The 21036-nt window shown below is 48.5% G+C and overlaps 1 protein-coding gene across 16 annotated transcripts in view; it reads left to right on the top strand.

Moving 5' to 3' along the window:
- Window positions 1-21036, top strand: part of CAMTA1 (calmodulin binding transcription activator 1) — a 323364-nt gene that overhangs the window by 258118 nt on the left and 44210 nt on the right. For 15 of the 16 annotated variants that reach the window (XM_037379737.1, XM_037379724.1, XM_037379725.1 and 12 more), the window contains 5 exons: window positions 949-1102; window positions 11591-11731; window positions 14119-15974; window positions 19280-19406; window positions 20170-20304. In XM_037379737.1, the coding sequence (XP_037235634.1) occupies window positions 949-1102; window positions 11591-11731; window positions 14119-15974; window positions 19280-19406; window positions 20170-20304 (2413 nt within the window). Of the gene's footprint in view, window positions 1-948; window positions 1103-11590; window positions 11732-14118; window positions 15975-18708; window positions 18828-19279; window positions 19407-20169; window positions 20305-21036 lie in introns of those variants that run through there. The other variant, XM_037379733.1, reaches the window with a different exon arrangement.

Genomic DNA, 21036 nt, shown 5'->3' with positions numbered 1-21036 from the left:
GTAAATGACTTAAGGGAAAGAAGGCAGCCTCTCAATCTTGTTATTATCTATTGTACAATCTCCCTGGGATGCTGTTGGGAAACTAGCAGAGTTGTTTCTGTTGCTGTTGTTAAGATGATTCATTTACTCACAGGGTGGTAACACGCTGCTCAGCTCCCTACTTGAAGCGTCTGTGTCAGTGGGACGGCGCCGCAGTGCGTCAAAGCGCTGTTGCATCCCCTCTGTCAGCCCCGTCGGAAGGTGCGCGGGGGGAGAGGGGAGCACTGAACAGCCCCTCAGGAGCGAGTGCCTTGCAGTCGTTCTGCAGCAGTTCTGCAAAGGACACGGTCTCTTCCATTCCCAACCTTCTGCAGCTCGCTGTTTGCATCGCAAAGCTGCAAAATCTTCAAAAGACAAGAAATTTTGGGCTTGTCTAAGAAGAGCCTGTCCTTCAGGCACTCTGTAATGCTGTTTGTGAGCCTCCTTGGCTCTTCCCTCCCTCTCCCTGTGGCCATAGGAAAGCGTGGCTGTTACTGATGTCCTCGGGTGAATTTCCATATATTCTAAATAGCCCAATATGGACCAGAACTGATGAAAACATTGGATCAAACAGACCACAGGTCCCTTAAATCAAAGCAAATTACATGGTGTTTGTCACGACTGGTGTTTGCAGGACTCTTGCAAGTATTTGGTGTTGTATGGGTTGGAGAAAAGGTTCACCCTGAGCATACACAGGGAGCAGGAGAGTTGCAGGCAAAGGGTGGTCGGGATGGGGGAAGCTGTGTGCCACCTCTGCCTCGTCTTTTGCCGCCTCTTTTAAAGAACAGCTCCAATCTTGGGGAAAGCTGGTACATCCTGGGATCTAATTATGATGCTTTCTGCCATAGTTTTAATTAGGAAGATAAATGCAGAAAGCCCTGAGTGGGGGAGAGGCCCAACGATGTAACTTCTGCTCTCCATGCCCTGCAGAACCCAGACATCGTGTTGGTGCACTACCTGAACGTCCCTGCCATTGAGGACTGCGGGAAACCATGCGGCCCCATCTTGTGCTCAATAAACACAGACAAGAAGGAATGGGCAAAGTGGACAAAAGAGGAACTCATCGGACAGCTCAAACCGATGTGTGAGTATCTGGAGGCTTTTTTGCTTTGCAAAGGGTTAATTTAGAATATAATGTCTCTCACTGCCACGAACCATCCCTGTGAAGGAGTCATTTGTCACCATCAAACTCAACTTACATCTGCATGCACTTTCTTTCCTCCCAATATTCAATGCCTCTGGGATGCGTGGTATGAGAGCTACCCAGACTGTGCCAAAAAGGTCTTGTCCTAAAAAAGGTCCCCTCCACACACTGGAAAATACTGTACCTATGGTCTTGCGTTGTCAAGCGCCCTTTGCAGGTACCTACTCGCTTGCAAAGAGCCTTTGCGGTACTGGCAGAGAGGTTTCCCCCAAAGGCATTTCATGTTCCTGTGGTTCAACATCAAAACAGGTTGCTGTTGCTTACAGACGGACTCTGTGGAGCTGAATGTTTCAGGGTGGGTTTCGTTTACTACTGTTGTAAACTTTTTGCAGTCTGAAGAGAAGGCTGCTTAGGTGGGCAGAGTGATCAGGAAGTTTGCTCTGCAAACAGGTGGTCCTTTGGACCTCTCTGCATCTGCCTTGGAGTGTGATATTTTCTTCCATGTCACCGTTACATTTTGTCTTCCCTTGGAGAATATGTCCCAGTGTGCATGCAAACATCTTTTTGCAATGAAAGAAAGATTATGCATAACCTGGATCTGTAAGCAAGAGCAATTAACTGCAGGAGCCACAATACTAAATCTAGGTGCTTGCACCTGAGTCAACAAAGACCAGGTCTGCTTTTCTCCCTCACCCCTGCCCCCAGTTGGACACTGGTGTCATGCCCAGCTTTCTATAATTAGAGGTCACAGCCATGAAGTGCATTCTGACGTGTCTCCACCATTAGTGAAAGATCAGTCTCACACTGACTGCAGCATTAATAATCTATGTTTGCACGGCTCCTTTGTTGCATCCTGAGCTCTGCAGGCCCATGTATTCCTTTTCCACGCAAAGTTGGAGGGCAGAAGACAAGCAGAAGAGAGAAAATGACACATTTGCTAAACAGAATGTTGCCCCTGGGACCAATAACCTTAGACAGAAATCCAAGATGTTGAAGGTGTAGCTGAGACTGGACGAGTACCTTAACATTAAACAGGAGAGGAAGTGGCAGCCTGTTAAAAAATCTGCAGTGCATCAAGAAAATTATGTGAAAACTACAACGAACTCGCCGTAAATTTAATAACACTTGGCTCTTTTATGTCTCAGGAGGGAAGAGTGAAATTCTGCACAATTATTCAGTGTCTATATGCATGTACACGTCTTTGTTTATGGGTACATATCTTGAGAAACGCATCTTTAGAAATGTAGCTAAAATAAAAGCTTTGGATTCTGATCAGACCTAGAAAACAAAGAGGACACAGATAACCATGTTCAGGGAACACAGAGGGGCACTGCTCGCCAAGAAGCCATCAGATTTGGTTCCAGTATTGGGTGTGCCATGAAATTCTGGAGCCAAGCACATTAGTTTCATCACATTTTTGCATTAATCACATTCTTGCACAGACTTCACAGTTTGATTGCCTGATGTTTCCAAATTTCTCTGCCCTAAAGCAGATTTGTCAGTGACTTAATCAAAGTGGTATGACTGGTGTTGCTGAAGTGACAGCCTCACCCTTTTACCTGTTCTGTGTTGCCATTCATCTAGTTTTATTCCTCTGGACTTGGAAGCTGTGTGAGATTTTTGTTGATTCTTTTGTTTTCTTAGTTGCCATCTTTCATAAGAATTTCATGTTTAAGACAAGTTAGTGATGATACAGCCAGGGTGTGCATGGAGGTCTGAGGCCAAATGCTGTACCTGCAGGGAGGTTTTTGCAATCCTGACCGTTGCTGTCATTCAGAATTATGAGGAGAAGCTGATACTAGTTCTGCCTTCAGGGCACATGCCTCCTCCTGGTCAGAGGCTAGTGACGGCATCCAGTTCTTGACTCGCCGAGAGCAAGTGCTGTTTATTCAAGTCCTACTCAGCCTGGACTGGTCAGGTATTAAAGCTTTTGACCTCTCTCAGGTATTAGAGCTTTTATATCTGAATCTAGGATAGTGGAGAGTCAGTGGTATGGCAGCCAAAGGCTGAGAACATGTTCTCTTGGCCGTGTGTGCCTGGAGAACTAAAAGTGATGTGGCAGATGGCTGGCAGGGAGAGAGGCATCAGTCTGAGAGTCCGAGCCAGACAAATATATCAAACTGTTTTTCCTGAAACGCAGAGAGACCCTGACTGGGATGAGCAGGGAGTTTGCTCACATTTCTTGCATCCATAATTCACTTGGTTCCCTCTTCCTTCCCCTCTGCATCATCCCAAAGTCAGTCCAGGCTTCAGCAGGTGTTCAGCAGGCATCCAGGACAGGCACGGCTCCTGGTGCCAGACCGCATCACCTCCATGAGCAGAGCCATGCCGTGAGGTCGGGGCTGCTGAGAGGTGGCTCCTCCTGTCCTGGTCTTGAAGGAGACTTCTGCGAACCCAGAGCTTCTGGGCTGGCTCCAGAGTGGTTTTTCCTAATGCTGTGACTGTGCTTGTGCTGGTGGTTGTGGATGAAAAAATTCCTTTTCCAGGTGACCATACAGCTCTGAGGGCTTTATCGAAGCACCATTAACTTGTTCTAACATAGCATAGCTGGTCTGTGAACTAATTAAGAGACTGAAATAAACCCATCTGAACATCCGTCAAAGGTAAACACTCACTGCAGATGCTCTGAGGATTTGGGGTTTTCTCAGCATCTCCAATCGAAATAATCAATTAATTAATCAGCCTGATTTCAGTTTTCATGGCTTTGGATTTTTGATTTAATTGTGATGTATTTGTCACCTGCCTTCACACTGGGACATCCATGACCTCCTGATTGTCCTGTCTGGGCTATTCCTGTTGGCTAGTCAGACCTCAGTTCGGTGGTCCTTGAGACTGAAGCAGAAGATCCTGGAAGGTCTGGATGCACTATTCATGACGTCCAGCAGGATGATTCCCCTCTCCTTCCAGGTCAGGAGATGGGGCACCCGGTCTTAGAGGTGTAAGCGTGGTCAGGGAGCACACACGCTGCTCCTGGTGGCAGACCTGTGATAACCTGACTGTCGGCTGTCTGTTTCAAAAGGGTCATCGTGCGTGTTGCTTCTTTTGGGACATTTGTGCAGAATGAATAGTGATAATACATGAAAATTCTGTGGGAGCATTGTCCGAGACACCTGTAAGTCATTTCAGGATGCCTGGTATGAAGAATGGGCCTCAATTTGGCATTGCTTTCATATTTCCCCCCCTCTTGTGCCCCGTTACAGTCTTGCTTTGAGATTTCACTGAACAGACTAGCAGATGTCCTTAGAGGCATCTGGTGGTAAAAGCAAAATGCAGTGGCAGAATCCAGCACAGCAGAATTCTGTATATAAACTCCATATGATCAGCAAATTGTGGGCCAGCTCATGTTGGGGGTTTCTCCAAATCATCCCCTTTTGGCTTTCTCATCCCTCAGCTGGCAAAGTATGAGTTACAAGCTCACAGCTGGTGCTACGTTGCAATCCTTGTTTCAGGTCCACTATAATTAAGAGCTGTCTTTCTTTTGGAAAAAAGCTTTTTTCATTCCTCTGCTGCCTGGAAACTGATTGCTCCTGCTCGTGCCGCCCGCACGCAACCACAGCTGGGGAAGCTGGAGGTTTCACGTGGCACCCATCAGACTTAACACCTTTGGGCATAGGCAGCTCTTGCCTCTCCCTGGAGTCACCGACTCTGTTCTGTCTGCATAAATGAAATGATCTGGGACTCCTGGAGGTGACCTGAAACTGCATCCTGGCATTGGCACAACTGGAGAGGCCATTAAACGCTTGTAACTCAGAACGAAGTTTAAATAGCAGTAATGGGCATTAATATGGTTTGAAGAATCGAGCCGTTGGGTGTTTTTATCTTCACGTAAATTTATGTTCAATTTCAGTAATTGTGTTTAAAGAGTTTTTTATATTTAATCCTAAAAGATCAGTTGTACAAAAATGCTACATGGGGTGATTTTTACTGTTTCCCAACCAGTTTGTCAAAGCTACAAAGTAACCCTCCATGGAAACTGAAGCTTGTCAGCTTGGTTCCAGCAGACCTCCACCTAAAACATAATTTCAGATTCGTTAAAAAGGGTCTGGGTTTTAGGAATGCAGATGTCTGGTTTTGCTGGAATAGTATTTATGTATTACTATAATAACCTGTGGGGGTTTTATTATAACAACAATACAATAGTACGTGCTAGACAGGTTCTTATATCCCACCGGCCACTCGGGCTCTGAGTGCCTACTGTTCACATCAGCTTCGTGGCCAGTATCAGCCACCCATGGCCAGTATCAGCTACCCGCTGGGTTCCTCATCTCCTCACAAAGATGCATCTCTTAACCCTTTCGTTACTGCAGGTGCGCTGCTCTAAACGTGGCTCACAGGCAAGCACTTCACCTTCCCTCTCCCTCTTAGATCCATGGTGGCCTTTCTGTCCCCAGAGGAGCCTGTGCCCATGCCTGTATGGCTGCTCCTGGGGACACGCGGTTTCCTGGTGGGTGAGTTCCACTTTGTCAAAAGAATGAGAGCGGCGATGGGCACGTTGGGAATAGCGCAGTGACATAACCCCACCGGCTGCAGCCCAGCGACGATGGCTCCGGCGTGAAGGGGCGGTGGCAGCAGTGCGGCTTACCTTGAGGAAAGCTGAACCAGATGGGTTCCTGCCCCCCCAAAGCCGGGTGTTAACCATTGTCCCCCAAAGCCGGGTGTTAACCACTGTCCCCCCAAAGCCGGCTGTTAACCATTGTCCCCCAAAGCCGGGTGTTAACCATTTTCCCCCAAAGCCGGGTGTTAACCATTGTCCCCCCAAAGCCGGGTGTTAACCACTGTCCCCAAAGCCGGGTGATAACCATTGTTCCTCAAAGCCGGTTTTAACCACTGTCCCCAAAGCCGGGGGTTAAACACCGTCCCCAAAGCCGGGGGTTAACCAGGCGCAGCAGTTGCAGACCCTCTCTGAGGACGCCCTGGGCACACCACCCTTTACGTTCTGTTCTTCCTCAGTGTTTTATCTCCCCTCTTAGCATCCAGGTGCAGGAGCCGCCGGGCTCGGTTCCCGGAGCGCCCCGGGGCCGCCCTTCCCGGCAGTTCCCGCAGGTTGTTCCCGGTGCGGTGAGGGGGCTGCGGCGGGGGGGGTGCGCCAGACCGGAGCCGTGCTGCCGGGGACCCAGCCGGAGAGCTGGAAGCGCTGGGCTTCCTCGTGCACCCTGCTGAGGGGGGGGGTGGCGGGTGTGATTATTTATTTTTTCACTCAAATCGCTGGGAAATAATTAGGGGGGGAATAAATAAATAAAGGCCGCAGGGGGGCGGGCCTGGGCGGCGGGCCGGGCCCGCCGCTCGTTCCTTATCCGCTGGCGCCACCTGGCGGCGCGGCGCGGAGCGGGTGCCGGGCCCGCAGGACGGCGGTGCTGGTGCTGGTGCTGGTGCTGGTGCTGGTGCTGGTGCTGATGCCCTTGAGCTGCAAGCGGAGGAGGGGGCCCGCTGCTGAGGGGAGGCAGAGCTTGGGCAGCGGCGGCGGGTGGTTGCAGCTGGGAGGCGGGGGGCCTGGACCCCCTGCCCGGCTGAGGGGCGGCCATTGGGGTGCTCCAGGCCTGAGGGAGGGAGCGGGGCAGTAGCGACGCTGTCCTGACCCGCTGCACCGAGGCCAGAACGCCCCATTTATCAGGGGTTTGTGCCGCGTGTGGCTTAGAACAGCAGGGGGGAGCCGGCCTCGGGCTGCGCTTCCCCGCCAGCAGCCCTGAACCCCGGGCGGCTGGGAGAGAAAATGGCTGCAGCACAGCCCGGCCGCGGAGGCCTCAGCCCGGCCTCGGGGAGCCGCGTCCCGCCGGTCCTCTGGGCGCAACTGACCCCCGCGCTTCCCTCCGGCTGCGGAGCGTCCCGCTGCACCTGAGCGAGCCTTCACGGAAAGGTCTGACTTGGAGGAAAGATGACTTTCTAAGGAACGGCTGAAACACCTGTACGAGTCCTTCGGAAGATGTTACATTCAGGAAGTGTCATGAAGAGGCAGCAATGTGCAAGGGGACCTTCCCTGCCCAGCGAGGCTGGGGAAACCTTTCCTCCCAAGCAATGATGGGTGGAAGTGCAGAGCTGGAAAACCCAAGCTGAATTCCATGTGGGCACCTGGGTACAGAAGGATGAATCTCATGGAAATCTCCGCCAGCCGAACTGAGAAATCAGAGCGAGGCCTTTACTTCTGTCAACACCAATGTGGTGAAAATTGAAGGGACAAGGCTGCCATTTCCAATTGACCATCGCCATGGAAACAGCCTCTCGGTGTCAAAGCTGAAGGAGCAGGAGAAGCACGAGGGCTTTCCTTCCCAGGGCCGTAGGACAAAGGACCCGCTCGCACTACCGGCAGCACTTGTAGGATTTTTAAAGTATTTTGCATCGGTCAGGAGCGGCCGAGGGCAGAACTCTGACACAGGGGTTTGCAGCGGGCCACCTGGAATACATCAAGAGGGACAGAAGAACAGAAATCTGACCTTGATTATTCCAAACATTCTAGCTCTGTCGGTCTATCCAACTTATCTGTCTCATCTGGGGGATGTCACCACTGTTACTCAAAAAAACAAAAGCTGGGCCCTTACTTGTCAAAATGGGGCAAAGGAGCAGCACGCAGGGTATAGGGAATGGCTTCATTATGGAGTGAACATGTACATGTAAGCTGCATTGTATGTATGGAATACAGAAGAGCAAGAGGTTTGGAATCAAAATAGGAAGCATAAAATGGATGAAGTGCCAAAGAGCATTCAGAAAGAGTGAAACGGTAAGACTTAGATGTGGGAAGGTATTTCAGAGACAAGTTTTGCTTAGTGTGGAGGAGACTGCAGAGAGGGAAATGGTCAGGGTTTTAGCCACTGATGATGATCGGTCTAGAGTGAAGGTGAGACAGCAAGGTAGGCTTGAAGTGGTGGAGAGTGATGGGGGGGAGGAAGGTATCTGCAAGACCGGAGGACTGCAGACCTGGTAGCTGCAGAGGTCTGAGTACCACCAGCAGCAGAAGACAGAAGTAACCGGCCCATTGTAAGAAACCTGAACAATAATATTTGTCTGCGTGTGAGTTTGCTTTGGCTTGTGAGCTGCCTTTTTGCTGGTAATTTAGATGATTTCTCATTCCTTTGCTCATGATGGTTGGGCACAGTCCCGACAGCGTTAATGAATGGGGAGCCACTGGGCCAATATCGGAAGGTCATTTTTATTCTCTTTTCTTCAAAAGGGAAGAATTAGAAGAAAGGTGTGAGCCCATACTCACAAAAGATTGGAGGTATTTCTGCTAGGAGCAGCATTAACAGTCTGAATTGTGGACCTTCCTCCAGCCTCACTTCTCTCCTTCAAGCACCCAGTGAAATACCAGTAATTCCGCCCTGCTCTGTCACCTCAGTGCTACAGGCGCTGTGCAGAGGGTGCGTGGCAAGGAATATGACGCTGTTGTAATGCAGCAGTTTTTAGACCCATTCGTGGTATCACTGGAAAGTGTTGGAGCAGTTCACAGTTTTCATTTTAAATTATAAGGAAGTGCAGGAGGAGACTGAACAGAAATCCAGATGAAAATACTTCCCAGAATTTCTGTTAAGCTTCAATATTTTTTCCTTTTTTTTTTTTTGTGTGTGTGTGTGTGTTTGTTCCTACATTATGGCTGTATTTAATGAAATGTAGCTCTACTGTGATTTCACTTTTTGAACTGCTAAGAAACTGGAAGACTCTGTGTGTATGCTTTTTATTAACCTTCCTTTCATATTGCACTTTCTTCCCTATAGAAATCTCCTTTCCTGCTGATTCATTATGTGTCAGGAAGCCAAGCATGACACGTTAAAAGCCATCTTGATAGTATTTGGTATTCAGTACTAACAGCTCACCAGCTCACAGGAGTTTTTCTGTAAAAGGGGGAGGGAGAAAATCTGCATATTGGATGTGCCAAGATAGCAGATCATTTGCATTAAGCATCCAGACATTCTTTTTTCTTTTTTTTTTTCAATCTGTCACCCTTCACTGGCTTTTTATTTTATGACCTTCATAACACACAGGGAGCATAAGCACTAAAAGAAGTGGCACCAGGTGGACAGAGGCTGGAGCCGGAGCCTTTAGGATCAGCTGGAGCAAGGCTAGAGAAGGACCTTTCCTAGCAGCGACAGATCCGTGATGGGACTTGGTTATACTGGAAGGACCTGAAAATAATGGGCATGGTACTATAAGTATCCAACTACAAAGCCGTCCATTATTTCCTAGCTTCCACCTCACAGCTTGGTTCAGACTTAAGAATCATCATCATGAATACACAACCCGTGAGATGTGATTCACTTGCCAGACTTGCCCCCTGTAACATGCCACTCATCGCAGGATTTAGCAGCAGTAGGGCACAAACTCTGACATACTGGGGTAAAACAGACTTCCTATGCGTAGTAACACGTGTGTGAGCTCACTTCTCTAGCAAAGCATTTCTGGAGTAACCGGAAATAACTTAGTGAAAAGTTTCTTCGTAATAATTACAGTTCAGTAACTTTATATAGTACAGCCGAAAGTATTCCAAATACGTTACTGCACTTTAATCTCACTGCCAATGTATTTTTTGCAAAACTGCTATTTGAACATCACTTATTAGGCATAACATCACATGTGACAGAATAATGTACCTGGAACAGTAAAATGAATGTGAGTGAAGGTACTGAAGTGGTAAGTGTATATGAACTTAAACTTAGACATAATAACAGATACTGAGCGTTAAGAGGAAATTCAAAATTGTGAACGTACTAGAAAGCAAAATCTGTTGGGTACGATAACAGTAAATGTGGTTGTCAGGCAAGCATAGAGGGACTCATTACTAAACTAACTGCAGCACTTTAAACAGTGATATGAGGAAGAATACTTGTAAACCTTATTTACAATATTTCTGCAAGTTATCCAGCCTGGCCAATAAAAATACAGATTCTGTAATATAAAACTATACCAAGATGAGATGCTGTTAGGCAAAGTAACATTAGTGGGTGATGAGGCAACACAGCAACAGGTGATAAAGAAAAGGCAATAAAACTGCTTCACAGAGCAGATCCAGGAACTCTGTTCTGCCGGCTGCTTATGACATACTAAATAAGGAACACTGAAGAGGAGAGTAGGAGATTCACACGATATCCTGCCTCTTTGACGATGGTCATTAGGTGTCATAAACATGCCTTCATTTGCTTCTGATCTTCTTGCATGAAGCAGCTTACAGCTTGTCGCTCCAGAGTCTGCAGAGTCTAGCTATAGAGGGATTATCAGCCCGATGTGCTGTTGGCAGTATTTCACGACCTCACATCGAGGACCTTCACCACGCAGTGATCTGTGTATTTAGTGCTTAATCCTACAAAGGGAAGTCTGTAGGATTTTTGACTTTGATTCAGCATATTCTGTTTAGGGGGTTTAGAACACAACATCCATGGAACTTGCTTTGCTGGAGTATGACACACTCGTGCAAGGAAGCGGCTCTTCAGGCATGAGCTGCCAGGCACGGGGACATCTTGGAAATGTTGCCACCAACCAGTGCTTTCCAAAATCTGCAAGTGAGCTCTAGTGCACACAAAGGATAAGTAAATAATATGCACATATAAATTGCTTAGAGAGATGTTAAAGGAGACAGAAGATGCTTTGAGTCACTTGTTATGGAGAAAATATTCTATAAATGCTACTTCCATTGAAAGTCAGGTTGAGAGTATCACTGTTAGGTGAAATTCTGCATCTAAAAAACCTCTGAGAGGGAGCCTTTATTCAAGTAATTTATGTGCATGCGGATTAGCATTCTTATTTAAATAGCTAACAGTCTGAGAGAGAAGCCAAGGAAGAAGACCTTCAGTTTGCAACTAGTTCTGTAATGTCACCCTCCTGCCTGTTTTCCCAAATTACTAAAAAGTTGTCCAAGGCTGAGGAGAAGCTCACACAATGTCTGTTAGTGACTCCCCAAAAATGAGTCAGTCTTCACTGCTGCCCACCAGGGTGTGACAATGAAGACCTGGCAAAAGGTTTGTATTTGCTGTTATAGTGGTATATTTTTGATTGCTGATTTTATTATAAAGCTAAGTAATTTTGTTTTCATATTAGACAGAAAAAGATTCCAAAATGCTCCTTGGAATTGTACTGTTCTGTTTTGATGAAACACAAGTATTTTCTTGCTTTCAGGTTTTTAATGAAGGTTACATGCACTGCTTAGGCAGTCCTTACAATTTTTCAGCCTAGTTACAAGACCCACCATTAACAGCAAACTGAAGCAGAGCAAGATACTCTACTGAGATTTTTTTTCTCTGTATGTACCTCATCCAGGAATCCTAGTTAGAAGCCTATGGATATCAGGGAGCAGAGAATAGTAAAACAACAACCATTACTGTTGCTTTTTATTGCTCTCCTTCAGTTCTGGCAAAAAGCAGCAGGAATGGGTTTCTGCTGTTCTTTCGGAGTAGCTTTTGATGGTTTCTGGCACATTTCTGATGGGAAGTTTTACTGTTCTCTTTGCAGTTCATGGCATTAAGTGGACATGCAGCAATGGAAACAGCAGTTCAGGGTTCTCGGTGGAACAGCTTGTGCAGCAGATCCTTGATAGTCACCAGACCAAACCGCAGCCTCGGACACACAACTGTCTTTGCACTGGTACCTTGGGTGAGTACCTTGGGAGGGCACAAAATGATCACAGCTTAATCCAGACTTGGAGTAGGGTTTGTAGTACTGAAGCACCTAAAAGTGTTGTATCATGAAATGCTGAGACGCAGTGAACTCAGAGGTGACAGAAGTCTTGAGCACAAGAAGATGCAGCTGGAACTTCTGGAAAAAATGTCAGTGTTTTGTAATGTGCAAGTTCTAATAGATGCTGTCTGTATGTGACCTGCTCAGACAGGCATATTCTCTTCTACGTGCTCAAATTTTGTTACCAAAGCCTCAAAATTTAATGTTCTTCCAACTTCACCCTCTGAACTCCTTGCCCTGCAGCCCACTTTGCTGAAGAAAATGGGCTCAGGTGGTTAATCACAAGGTATCACCAGGATAAAAGAGGTCTTACTTAGGTATCCTGAAAATGTGGGAGATTTTTTTCCTGTTAAAGAAGATGGCATTGTTTTGAGTGAAACTACAACAGCAAGAAATGGCATCCTTAGTATTATCATTTTATAGAGAGAGTGGGAAGCTGAGTGATTCACTTTTCCAACTCATCTGCTTTAAGGGCACCCCTTCCTAGTACTTTGGTCAAGTAAAATATATGACACTTTAATGAGTCTTTAGCAAAATGTATAGAGGAAAGCTGTCATTGCTTCAAAGGGTTTGTTTTTTCTTCTTTTTTTGGGCAGTTGCATTATACAATCAAGACTTAAGTAAGAATTATGACCTCTGAAATACCTGAGTTTGTATTAAAATTCAACCCTTAAGGCTCAGCATTTGATCCAGGCTTGCGGATCTGAACATGAATCCTTTTATTCTTCCCTTTGATGTTTTGCCTTGTGCTAAGTCTGCTGCATGCTTCTTAACATAACAGTATTGCTTTGTTTTGTAACGGCTTGCACATTGACACATACATTCCCAATTCCTTACTGTCATCCGCAAAGACGGCGGCATGAAAGCCTCTCCCTTGTTCCTGTTCATCTCTATGCCTCGGAGAATAGAGAGATTTAATATTGCATTTAGTCTCAAAAGCAGTGTCCTGAACTACTTTAAGTGACCTGATTCAAATCTTGAGCACATAATAGAGAAGTTCCCCTTCAAGGGCAAGGGACAAAAGATTTAGCAAATTGCAGCGGCTACACAGACGCTTTATGTTACCCAGAAGATGGCATTTGCAGTTGTAGCCATTAGCTGTAAGAAGGAGGTTTCTTTCCCCCTTTAGTCATTATACAGTACCATAATTAATGTTCTTACTCCATTCTAGGGAAAATGGATCAATTAAAGAAAGAAACATCAAAAATTCATGGACTGTTCTTCTTTAAACAACAAAAGCAGTCCCTGTACCAGTTTGTGGCTAAGATGTCTTTGCAGGCAGAAGTGTTTACTTCATCCTACCTGGTTTCCAAGCTCCCAGGAACTCGGGGGATGTTCATCTTCTGTCGGGCCAGTAAAGGCACCAGCTGGCTGAACTCAGGGGAGGGCTTGTCTTCTGGTGACCTTTGCTTGAGCGTTCTTCAGCCACTCCGATAGCAATCATTGACTCTGGGTGCGACATCTCAAAGTACAAAATGTTTTATCTCCCAGCATATGAACAGCTTAGAACAAGAGAAACACATCACCATCCCTGTGGGAAGGAAAGCTTTCTTTGTGCTGCTTTAATAATTTAATAAAGCTTCTTTAAGAATTTGATTGGCAGCTGTAATGGACATAATGATGACAGGAAGATAAGGGTTGCAATCTAGGCACCAGGGTCATGCCAAGGACAGGAGCATGATATAGCACCTGTCACCTCCAGATTGCCAGTCAGCATCCAAACCACCGATTGTCAAGCGATTGTCAAGCCACCCGATGTCAGCCAGCATGAAGAGCTGAGCGTCTGTGTCACAGGGGGCTGAGGTTATGTCCATGGTGCAGATGAAACAGGGCCTGCGAGGCAGAAACTCTGCCACAGCTGACAGCAGCAGCCCTCGCATTGCAGGCTTTGCACTGAGAACAGGCACACGTACATAAGTCCAAAACCTGTCGCAGATGCCAGTTCCTCTCCTTCTGATGTGCTGTGTGATCAGGGCAGGGAGGAAGGGGGTAGGTGCTAAAGTAGGGGTAGGTGGGGCAAGGGGAAGGGTGCAGTCATGCCCGGTGGCTGTCATTGCATGCAGTGGATTTATGCTTTAGATGGAAAGGGAGCTGTCAGTCTGGCACTGGCGAGAAACTAATTTTATTTCCAAGGTCCCTCACACTCTCTCATGTATGTGCTTGCTGTCTTGTATGTGTGCTCATTCACTCTGACACACAGGCGTGCGTAAGCACGGCTCTCCTTTGCTACAGCCGTAACACTTGCAGCTAGCATTGCCTTAATTTTTTATCTACTGAATGGCAAATGTTGTTTTCTGGCACAGGGGCAGGAAGCAGTGTGCATCACAAGTGTAACAGTGCCAAACATCGCATCATATCACCAAAGGTCGAACCAAGGACAGGTGGGTACAGCGCTCATTCAGAGGTACAAAATAACGATGTCTCTGAAGGCAAGAATGAGCACAGTCATGGCAAGGCCTCCAGCCGAGAGAAGAGGAACGGCAAAGTGGCGAAACCAGTGTTGCTCCATCAAAACAGCACTGAGGTTTCTTCCACCAACCAGGTGGAGGTCCCTGACACGACCCAGAATTCTCCTGTGTCCATCAGCAGTGGATTAAATAGCGACCCGGATATGGCAGATAGCCCGGCTGTCACTGGTGTGTCCAGTATGGCTGTAGCATCAGTTATGGGAAGCTTGTCACAAAGTGCCACCGTATTTATGTCGGAAGTCACCAGTGAAGCTGTGTATACCATGTCACCCACCTCTGGCCCAAATCAACACCTTCTGTCCTCAGATGCAGCTGCACAAGGACTGGTACTTGCTGTGAGTTCAGATGGACACAAATTTGCTTTTCCAACAACTGGCAGTTCAGAGAGCTTGTCGATGCTACCCAGCACGGTCTCCGAGGAACTTGTGCTCTCCACAACTTTAGATGGAAATAGAAAAATTCCAGAAACCACCATGAATTTTGACCCGGACTGTTTTCTTAACAATCCCAAGCAAGGGCAGACTTATGGTGGAGGAGGTATGAAAAGTGACAGCATCAGTACCAACATAAGGCAGTCACCCACAACGGAACGTAGCTTCAACTTCAACACAACCCTCACAAAAGAAATTAAAACTGAGGACACATCTTTCGAACAACAGATGTCCAAAGAAGCATTTTCCTCCACTTCTGCATCTAACACTCTCACCCTCACTACTGGTTCAGGTTTGCTTCCATCTGGAGGAGGTCTGAGCCCAAGTACCACCCTGGAGCAGATGGACTTCAGTGCCATTGACTCCAACAAGGACTATTCTTCCAGCTTCAATCAGACCGTCCAGAGCCCTCACGTTCATCAGACCCCTTCCCCCAGCTTCTTTCTGCAGGATGCCAGCAAACCTCTTCCCCTTGAGCAAAACGCTCACAACAATTTGAATGACACAAGTGGCTCATTTGTGAACACGTTAGGAATCCCCAGTGTGAAAACAGAGTCCTCGTCCCAAACTACTTCCAACTGTAACGGCACAGTGGAAACCAGAATAGAGTCCACCTCTTCTCTCCAGCTCATGCAGTTCCAAGCAAACTTCCAGGCAATGACTGCAGAAGCTGAAGTTCCCATGGAGACCTCCCAGCAGGCAGAAGGGAATGAAAATCTACTTAAATCAGGGGATCTTCAAGCCTGCAGTACAGAGCATTACTTGCAGCCCGAGGCCAACGGGGGTATCAGGAATGGGAACAATCTCCCTATTCTCCAAGGAAACATGGTACAAGGACTCTATCCTGTGGCCCACCCCAGCTTAAATAACTCCTCCAACATGGAGCTTAACTTGGACCACTTTGACATCTCCTTCAGCAACCAGTTTTCTGATCTAATTAATGATTTCATATCAGTAGAAGGTGGGAGCAATGCTCTTTATGGACACCAGCTGGTGTCAGGTGACAGTGCCGGACTGTCTCAGCCTGAAGACAGTAACAGAGCAACCTACAACCAGGCTGAAATGTGCATTCCTTGCTGCAGTCCTCAGCAAGCCAACATGCAGCTCAGCAGCACAGAGAACGGAGCCAGCACGATGGCGTACATGCATGTGGCTGAGGTGGTCTCAGCAGCTGCAGCACAAGGCACTTTGGGGTTGCTACAGCAGAGTGGGCGCTTGTTCATGGTGACAGATTATTCACCAGAATGGTCTTACCCTGAGGTAAGTCTAGGGCTTTTACTCATTAATGTTTGCTGCCTTATCTCTCATTGCTTTGTTCATAAGGGCTCCCAAGAACTGTTTTGTTAAAGCTTTGACAAGGCTTTTAAAACATTTCTCTTAGAAGTCAGAGTATCCAAGGCCATTTGCATGTCTGAGTGTACTTTTAATTAAGCACTTCATTACCCTGACAGGGCTTTTTCTTCACTTAGGAAGCATCCAACAAGAAATGTTTTGTATTATTGAAAAGCAAAGTATTTCCCACGCAAGGGCCTCATGGTGCTACCTATCCACATTAGAGCAATAGAGTTTGCAAACTGGAGCTGATCCTGAAATCTAGCTCTGATGTTCTTAGTAGAATAATTCCTGACCTGCGTTGCCTCGATGAGTTCAGCACTTACCTCCATCCCACAGACTATCCAAAATCAGTCACACGCACCAAGTTAAAAATGGCAGCAGCACAGGCTTAGAATGACGTGAAGGAATGCTGGAGGAAAGAGGCTGTTTTGAGCCAGTAATGGAGAAGCAGGTTGTTTTGAGTAAAAAGGAAAAAATGGTCCTTTGTGGTTTTGTAAGCCCAGCCTTGGAGCACTGTTGTATTTGTTACTTTACAGAGACGTATCATAACTTCTCAGGAAAAGACCTCTCTGTTCCTGTTGACTAGCGCTATCCGATTATCAGTCCTGTGATGCCACCCCCAGTAAGTGTGCATCTGACACCACTGGATGGCAAGTTTGCTAGTGGGCGAGACCGCAGAAATACGCAGTAATAAGCAGATGAGGTGGTTTAACCTTCAGCTGGATGATCCTGTGACAGCTCCAGGACCATGCTGGTACAGGAGCAGGTGATGAGTTGGTATTCAGTGGCTCAGCGAGTTCACATACTCTGCAATAAGGGACTTGGTGTGAAAACATGGGTGTTCGCTCTGCAGGTGGAAATAAACTGAGGTTTCTGGCATGCAGGAATGGCTGACAGGCACAGATGAAGAGCCGCCTTCGGGAATTTCTGCCCTCCATTTAGTCGCTCGCTCTCCAGACAAGTCAATCGTGGCCAGCGAGGCGGCGGTGCAGGCTCAGGCACAGTGGGTGGCTGAAGGCATCCTGCTGCTCGCTACAGCCTCACCCACCGCTTGCGTGGCCCGCAGCTGACTGAGAAATCTGGGACTGCCGGGGCCAGGAGGTGCCCAGGGGCCTCACTTCTGCCAGCTGCCAAACCCAGGGGCCTCTCTAAGAGACAAGGTGGTCCCTGACCGTGCCGCTCACCACCAGCTGGAGTTTACCTTCTCTGGGTCTTGGTGGAAAACTGGGTCTGAATGTGCCAGTCATGCTTCTCTGGAGTATAATCCAAGCTGAAGTGTCAGCCCTGTGGTGGTCACTGCTGGTGCCACCTAAGTAACATGGAACAATTCACCATCCCTGGGGGTGTTTAAAGAACGCGTAGATGTGGTGCTTAGGTACAGGGTTCAGTAGTGGGCTGGGCAGTGCTGGGTTAACAGTTGGACTTGATGATCTCAAAGGTCTTTTTCAACCACAACGATTCTGTGATTCTGTGAATAATGCAATGATGGACTTTCAGCAATGCAAGGATGGCCTTCTAGCAACTGAACCCAGCTGGGCTTCATTTGCAAGAAGCAGAGTGTTTCGGGGCCATTTGGCTGTGTTGGGCTACAGACACTGCTTCTGCCGTACCTGTTGTCCGACAGTCAGTCAGACTCCTGCTTGCTTGCGTAGCAGGTCCCAAAAACCAACAAAAAAGACCTGACAGCAATCCTTCAGCCTTTCTGGTGCAAGTCTTTTCTTTTTTGCTGCTACCATGGAAACGCTTTTTCTGTTACCCGTTGCTACACTAACGAATTGTTCCACACCTGCTAGCAGAGTTTGTTTTATTTCTGTTTTATCCAGACCGCAAGGCTTAATCTGTCTGCATAGACTCACCAGAACGTTTTCCCAAGCCAGTGCAGGTCCAGGATCGCGTTCTGGTGCCGTGGGTTTGTGCGCGGAGCTGCAGGTTTGGATTTGCAGGGGGCTCGGAGCGACACCTCAGCGGCTGGTCCGCCCTGTTCGCTGGGACCCCAGGCAGGACGGGAGGAGCCCCCGAAGGAGCCCCCGAAGGAGCCCCCGCGCCTCCGGGCGAGCCCTGCCGCCGGCGGTGGGGCTCCCGGGGCGCCATGGCCACCGGGGACCTCCCGGCGCCGTGCCGCTGCCCCCGCACGGGGCTGCCGGGAGGCGAGGCGGCCGCGATCCGCCTCCGAGGGCCGCGCTCCCGCCGGCGGCCGCCCGAGGGCAGCACGGCCGCGGGGAAGGGAAGGGGAAGCCGGGTCCGGGCCGGGCGGGGGGAGGCCCGGCAGCCGCTCTCCCTGAGCGGGGCCGGCCCCGCTGCCCCCGCCGCCCCGGGAAGCCGGGCCCGTCGCTGCAGCCCCGCGGGGGAGCGCGGCGCTGCGGGCCTGCGGCAGCCCGAGGGGCCGGGCGTGGGGCCCGGGGCTCGCTGTCCCGGCGGCACCGGAGCCTGGCAGAGCCCCGGCGGCGGGAGGGGGAGAGCTCCGGGGCAGGCCCGGGGTGCCGGGGCCGAAGGACCCCCCCCAGCCACAGCCCCGTTCGGGGCCGCTCCGCGTCCCTGCCTGACCGAGTGCCCCAGCACCCAGCAAAGCACCAGCTGCGGGCTGCTGTGTTCAGCAGAGATCTGCCGCCACCACGGGTCAGGCCCAGGGTCCCGCTCCTCTGGTGCTTCCAGCTGGGACTTTGGAGGCGATGTGTAGTGCCCCGCACGCAGCCTCCATCCCCGTCAGCAGGGCCAGGGCAGCCGTGGCAAACACAGCGCGCTTGCTGTGACCGACCCGCGGCACTTGCTCGTGGCAAGGTGACAAACCTGGAGCCTGAGGAGGCGATGGTGGGCGGGAGGTGGGAGTGGAGCACCCAGAAGTTCCCAGGAACTGCCCGGTGGGAGGGATGTGTGGCTTGCAGTGTTGGTATGGTTTGCCATGATTGGTCTCGGTGCTGGGTCTGCAGCGAGGGTCACGCTGGCCAAGCACTGGGCTTGAGTGTATGGGCAGGAGTGGGGAACAGAGTGAGTGAAGAGAAATAAAGATGCTCTACAACAAAGATACTCTGCTACGGAATGCTATTTGCAATTTTCCCATGCTGGTGGGATACTGGTGCATCTGTGTTGGTTGGTGCCAAGGAACTGTTGTTAAGTTGGCACTTTTGTTAGCCCTCATGATGCTGTTTGCAATTCAGCCCTTTCAGTGCATGCTCCTCCCTGGGGATCGCTTCTTCCATAATGTTCCTTTTCTTTCCCTCTTTTCCACACAGGGAGGAGTAAAAGTCCTAATTACTGGTCCATGGCAGGAAGCCAGCAATAATTACAGCTGTCTGTTTGATCAGATCTCAGTGCCTGCATCTTTAATTCAGCCAGGGGTACTGCGCTGCTACTGCCCAGGTAAGGAACACCCCTCTCCTAGAGCTGGTGGCTTCAGAGCAAATTCTTAGCCTGATAGTGTCGCGTATATGTCTCAACTAAACCCTTGGGCCCATTGTGAAAGGTAGTGTGTACACATCGAGAAGCTTTTCCTTTTTCTTTGGCCTATTCAGTGTGAGAACAGCAATTTTGGATCTTGATACATCACAGCAGATCACAACAAATATTTAGAAGCTCTGAATTAGCTTTAAGATAATTATTGGAAATAATATAAAGTCATTCTAAGCATTTATGTAGTTTTGAAATAGCAGATTAAAGAGCAGCTGTTATTCAGGGGTGCGATCACTGTTCTACTGACTCTTAATTCGCATATATTCTGCACTTTGTCCTTGGCACTCACAGGAGAGCACCTTCAACCTCCCTGCAGAGATTTTCAGTAGTGCTGGCCCTCAGTATATGGCATCAAGTGTATGGAAAATAACTTAGCTTTATTGTTAGGCCCCAGCTTCCCACTGGAAATGCGGCGAGGCTGGTTAATCTTTAGGAACACATGTGATTCTGCCTCCTGCCAAAACAACGCATTAGATGACTTAGAACCTTTGTGTTTGAAAATACAGATTGGTATTGTGGACTCTTCGGTTGTCTAGTCAGAAAATTATTGTCAAATGCCCCCTCTCCTCTCTTTGCATCTGCTCTCAGCCTGCCACTTAGCACAATAGGATAATACCTAGCCATGCATTTCTGTGGGGAGGTCTCTGTCTTACCACATGCGCTTTCCTTTTAGCTCATGACACTGGGCTCGTGACTTTGCAAGTTGCCTTCAACAATCAGATCATCTCCAATTCTGTGGTGTTTGAATATAAAGCCAGAGCTCTGCCAACCCTGCCTTCCTCCCAGCATGACTGGCTGTCCTTGGATGGTAAGCAGCATGCGATAGTCTTTAACAGAGCTCAATGAATGGTAGGACTGTGAATGTGAGAGGCAGCTCCTGTTGTGGGGGAGGGATGTAGAGGGGCAAGTTTGTGCTCTGGGGAAGGTCTGGTTGGTTTGTTACACAATTAATCAAAGTCTTCTGGCTGAAATTTCTTCCTAGTTCATTTGATGTGAACGTTATGTGGCTGCATTTGATGGGAAGTAGACAAAGGGGTGTTTTCTTTGTCTGAAAAGAAGGCTGAACAGGGACTACCCAGTCCCTAACAGCAGAGGAGCATCTACCCTGCAGTTGTCTTCCCTGAGAACTCTGAAACTTGAGCTTGTTTAGAAAAAAGTGTATTTAACATACGCAGAAAGTGGGAAGATGGTGAGACAATTTAAGGAATGAGGGGACTTTAGCCAACCACTGCTGTGATGTCCACATCCACCTTGTTTCCTAGGAGTTACCAAATGGGGCAGACACACATTCTGCCAAACGCTTCAGAGTCTCAGTGTCAGACCAGTCAGTGCTAATGGCAAGCTGTGGCACATGACAGCCATAATCACCCTTTTTGGACTCATAAGAGCATCCCTTGTGCATTGCAGGGACGAGATGGACTCCCTAACAGCATTAGCTCTTAGCCAAGTAGTTGGCAGAAGAATCCATGATTGATCAGAAATAGATCTCTCTACAACGCAAATGTCACACTGAGGGATGGGAACACAGGCTCCGGATTTG

Source organism: Falco rusticolus, chromosome 3, assembly GCF_015220075.1.
Source record: "Falco rusticolus isolate bFalRus1 chromosome 3, bFalRus1.pri, whole genome shotgun sequence".
NCBI classification, from domain to species: Eukaryota; Metazoa; Chordata; class Aves; order Falconiformes; family Falconidae; genus Falco; species Falco rusticolus.
This window is presented reverse-complemented; position numbering and strand designations above follow the sequence as displayed.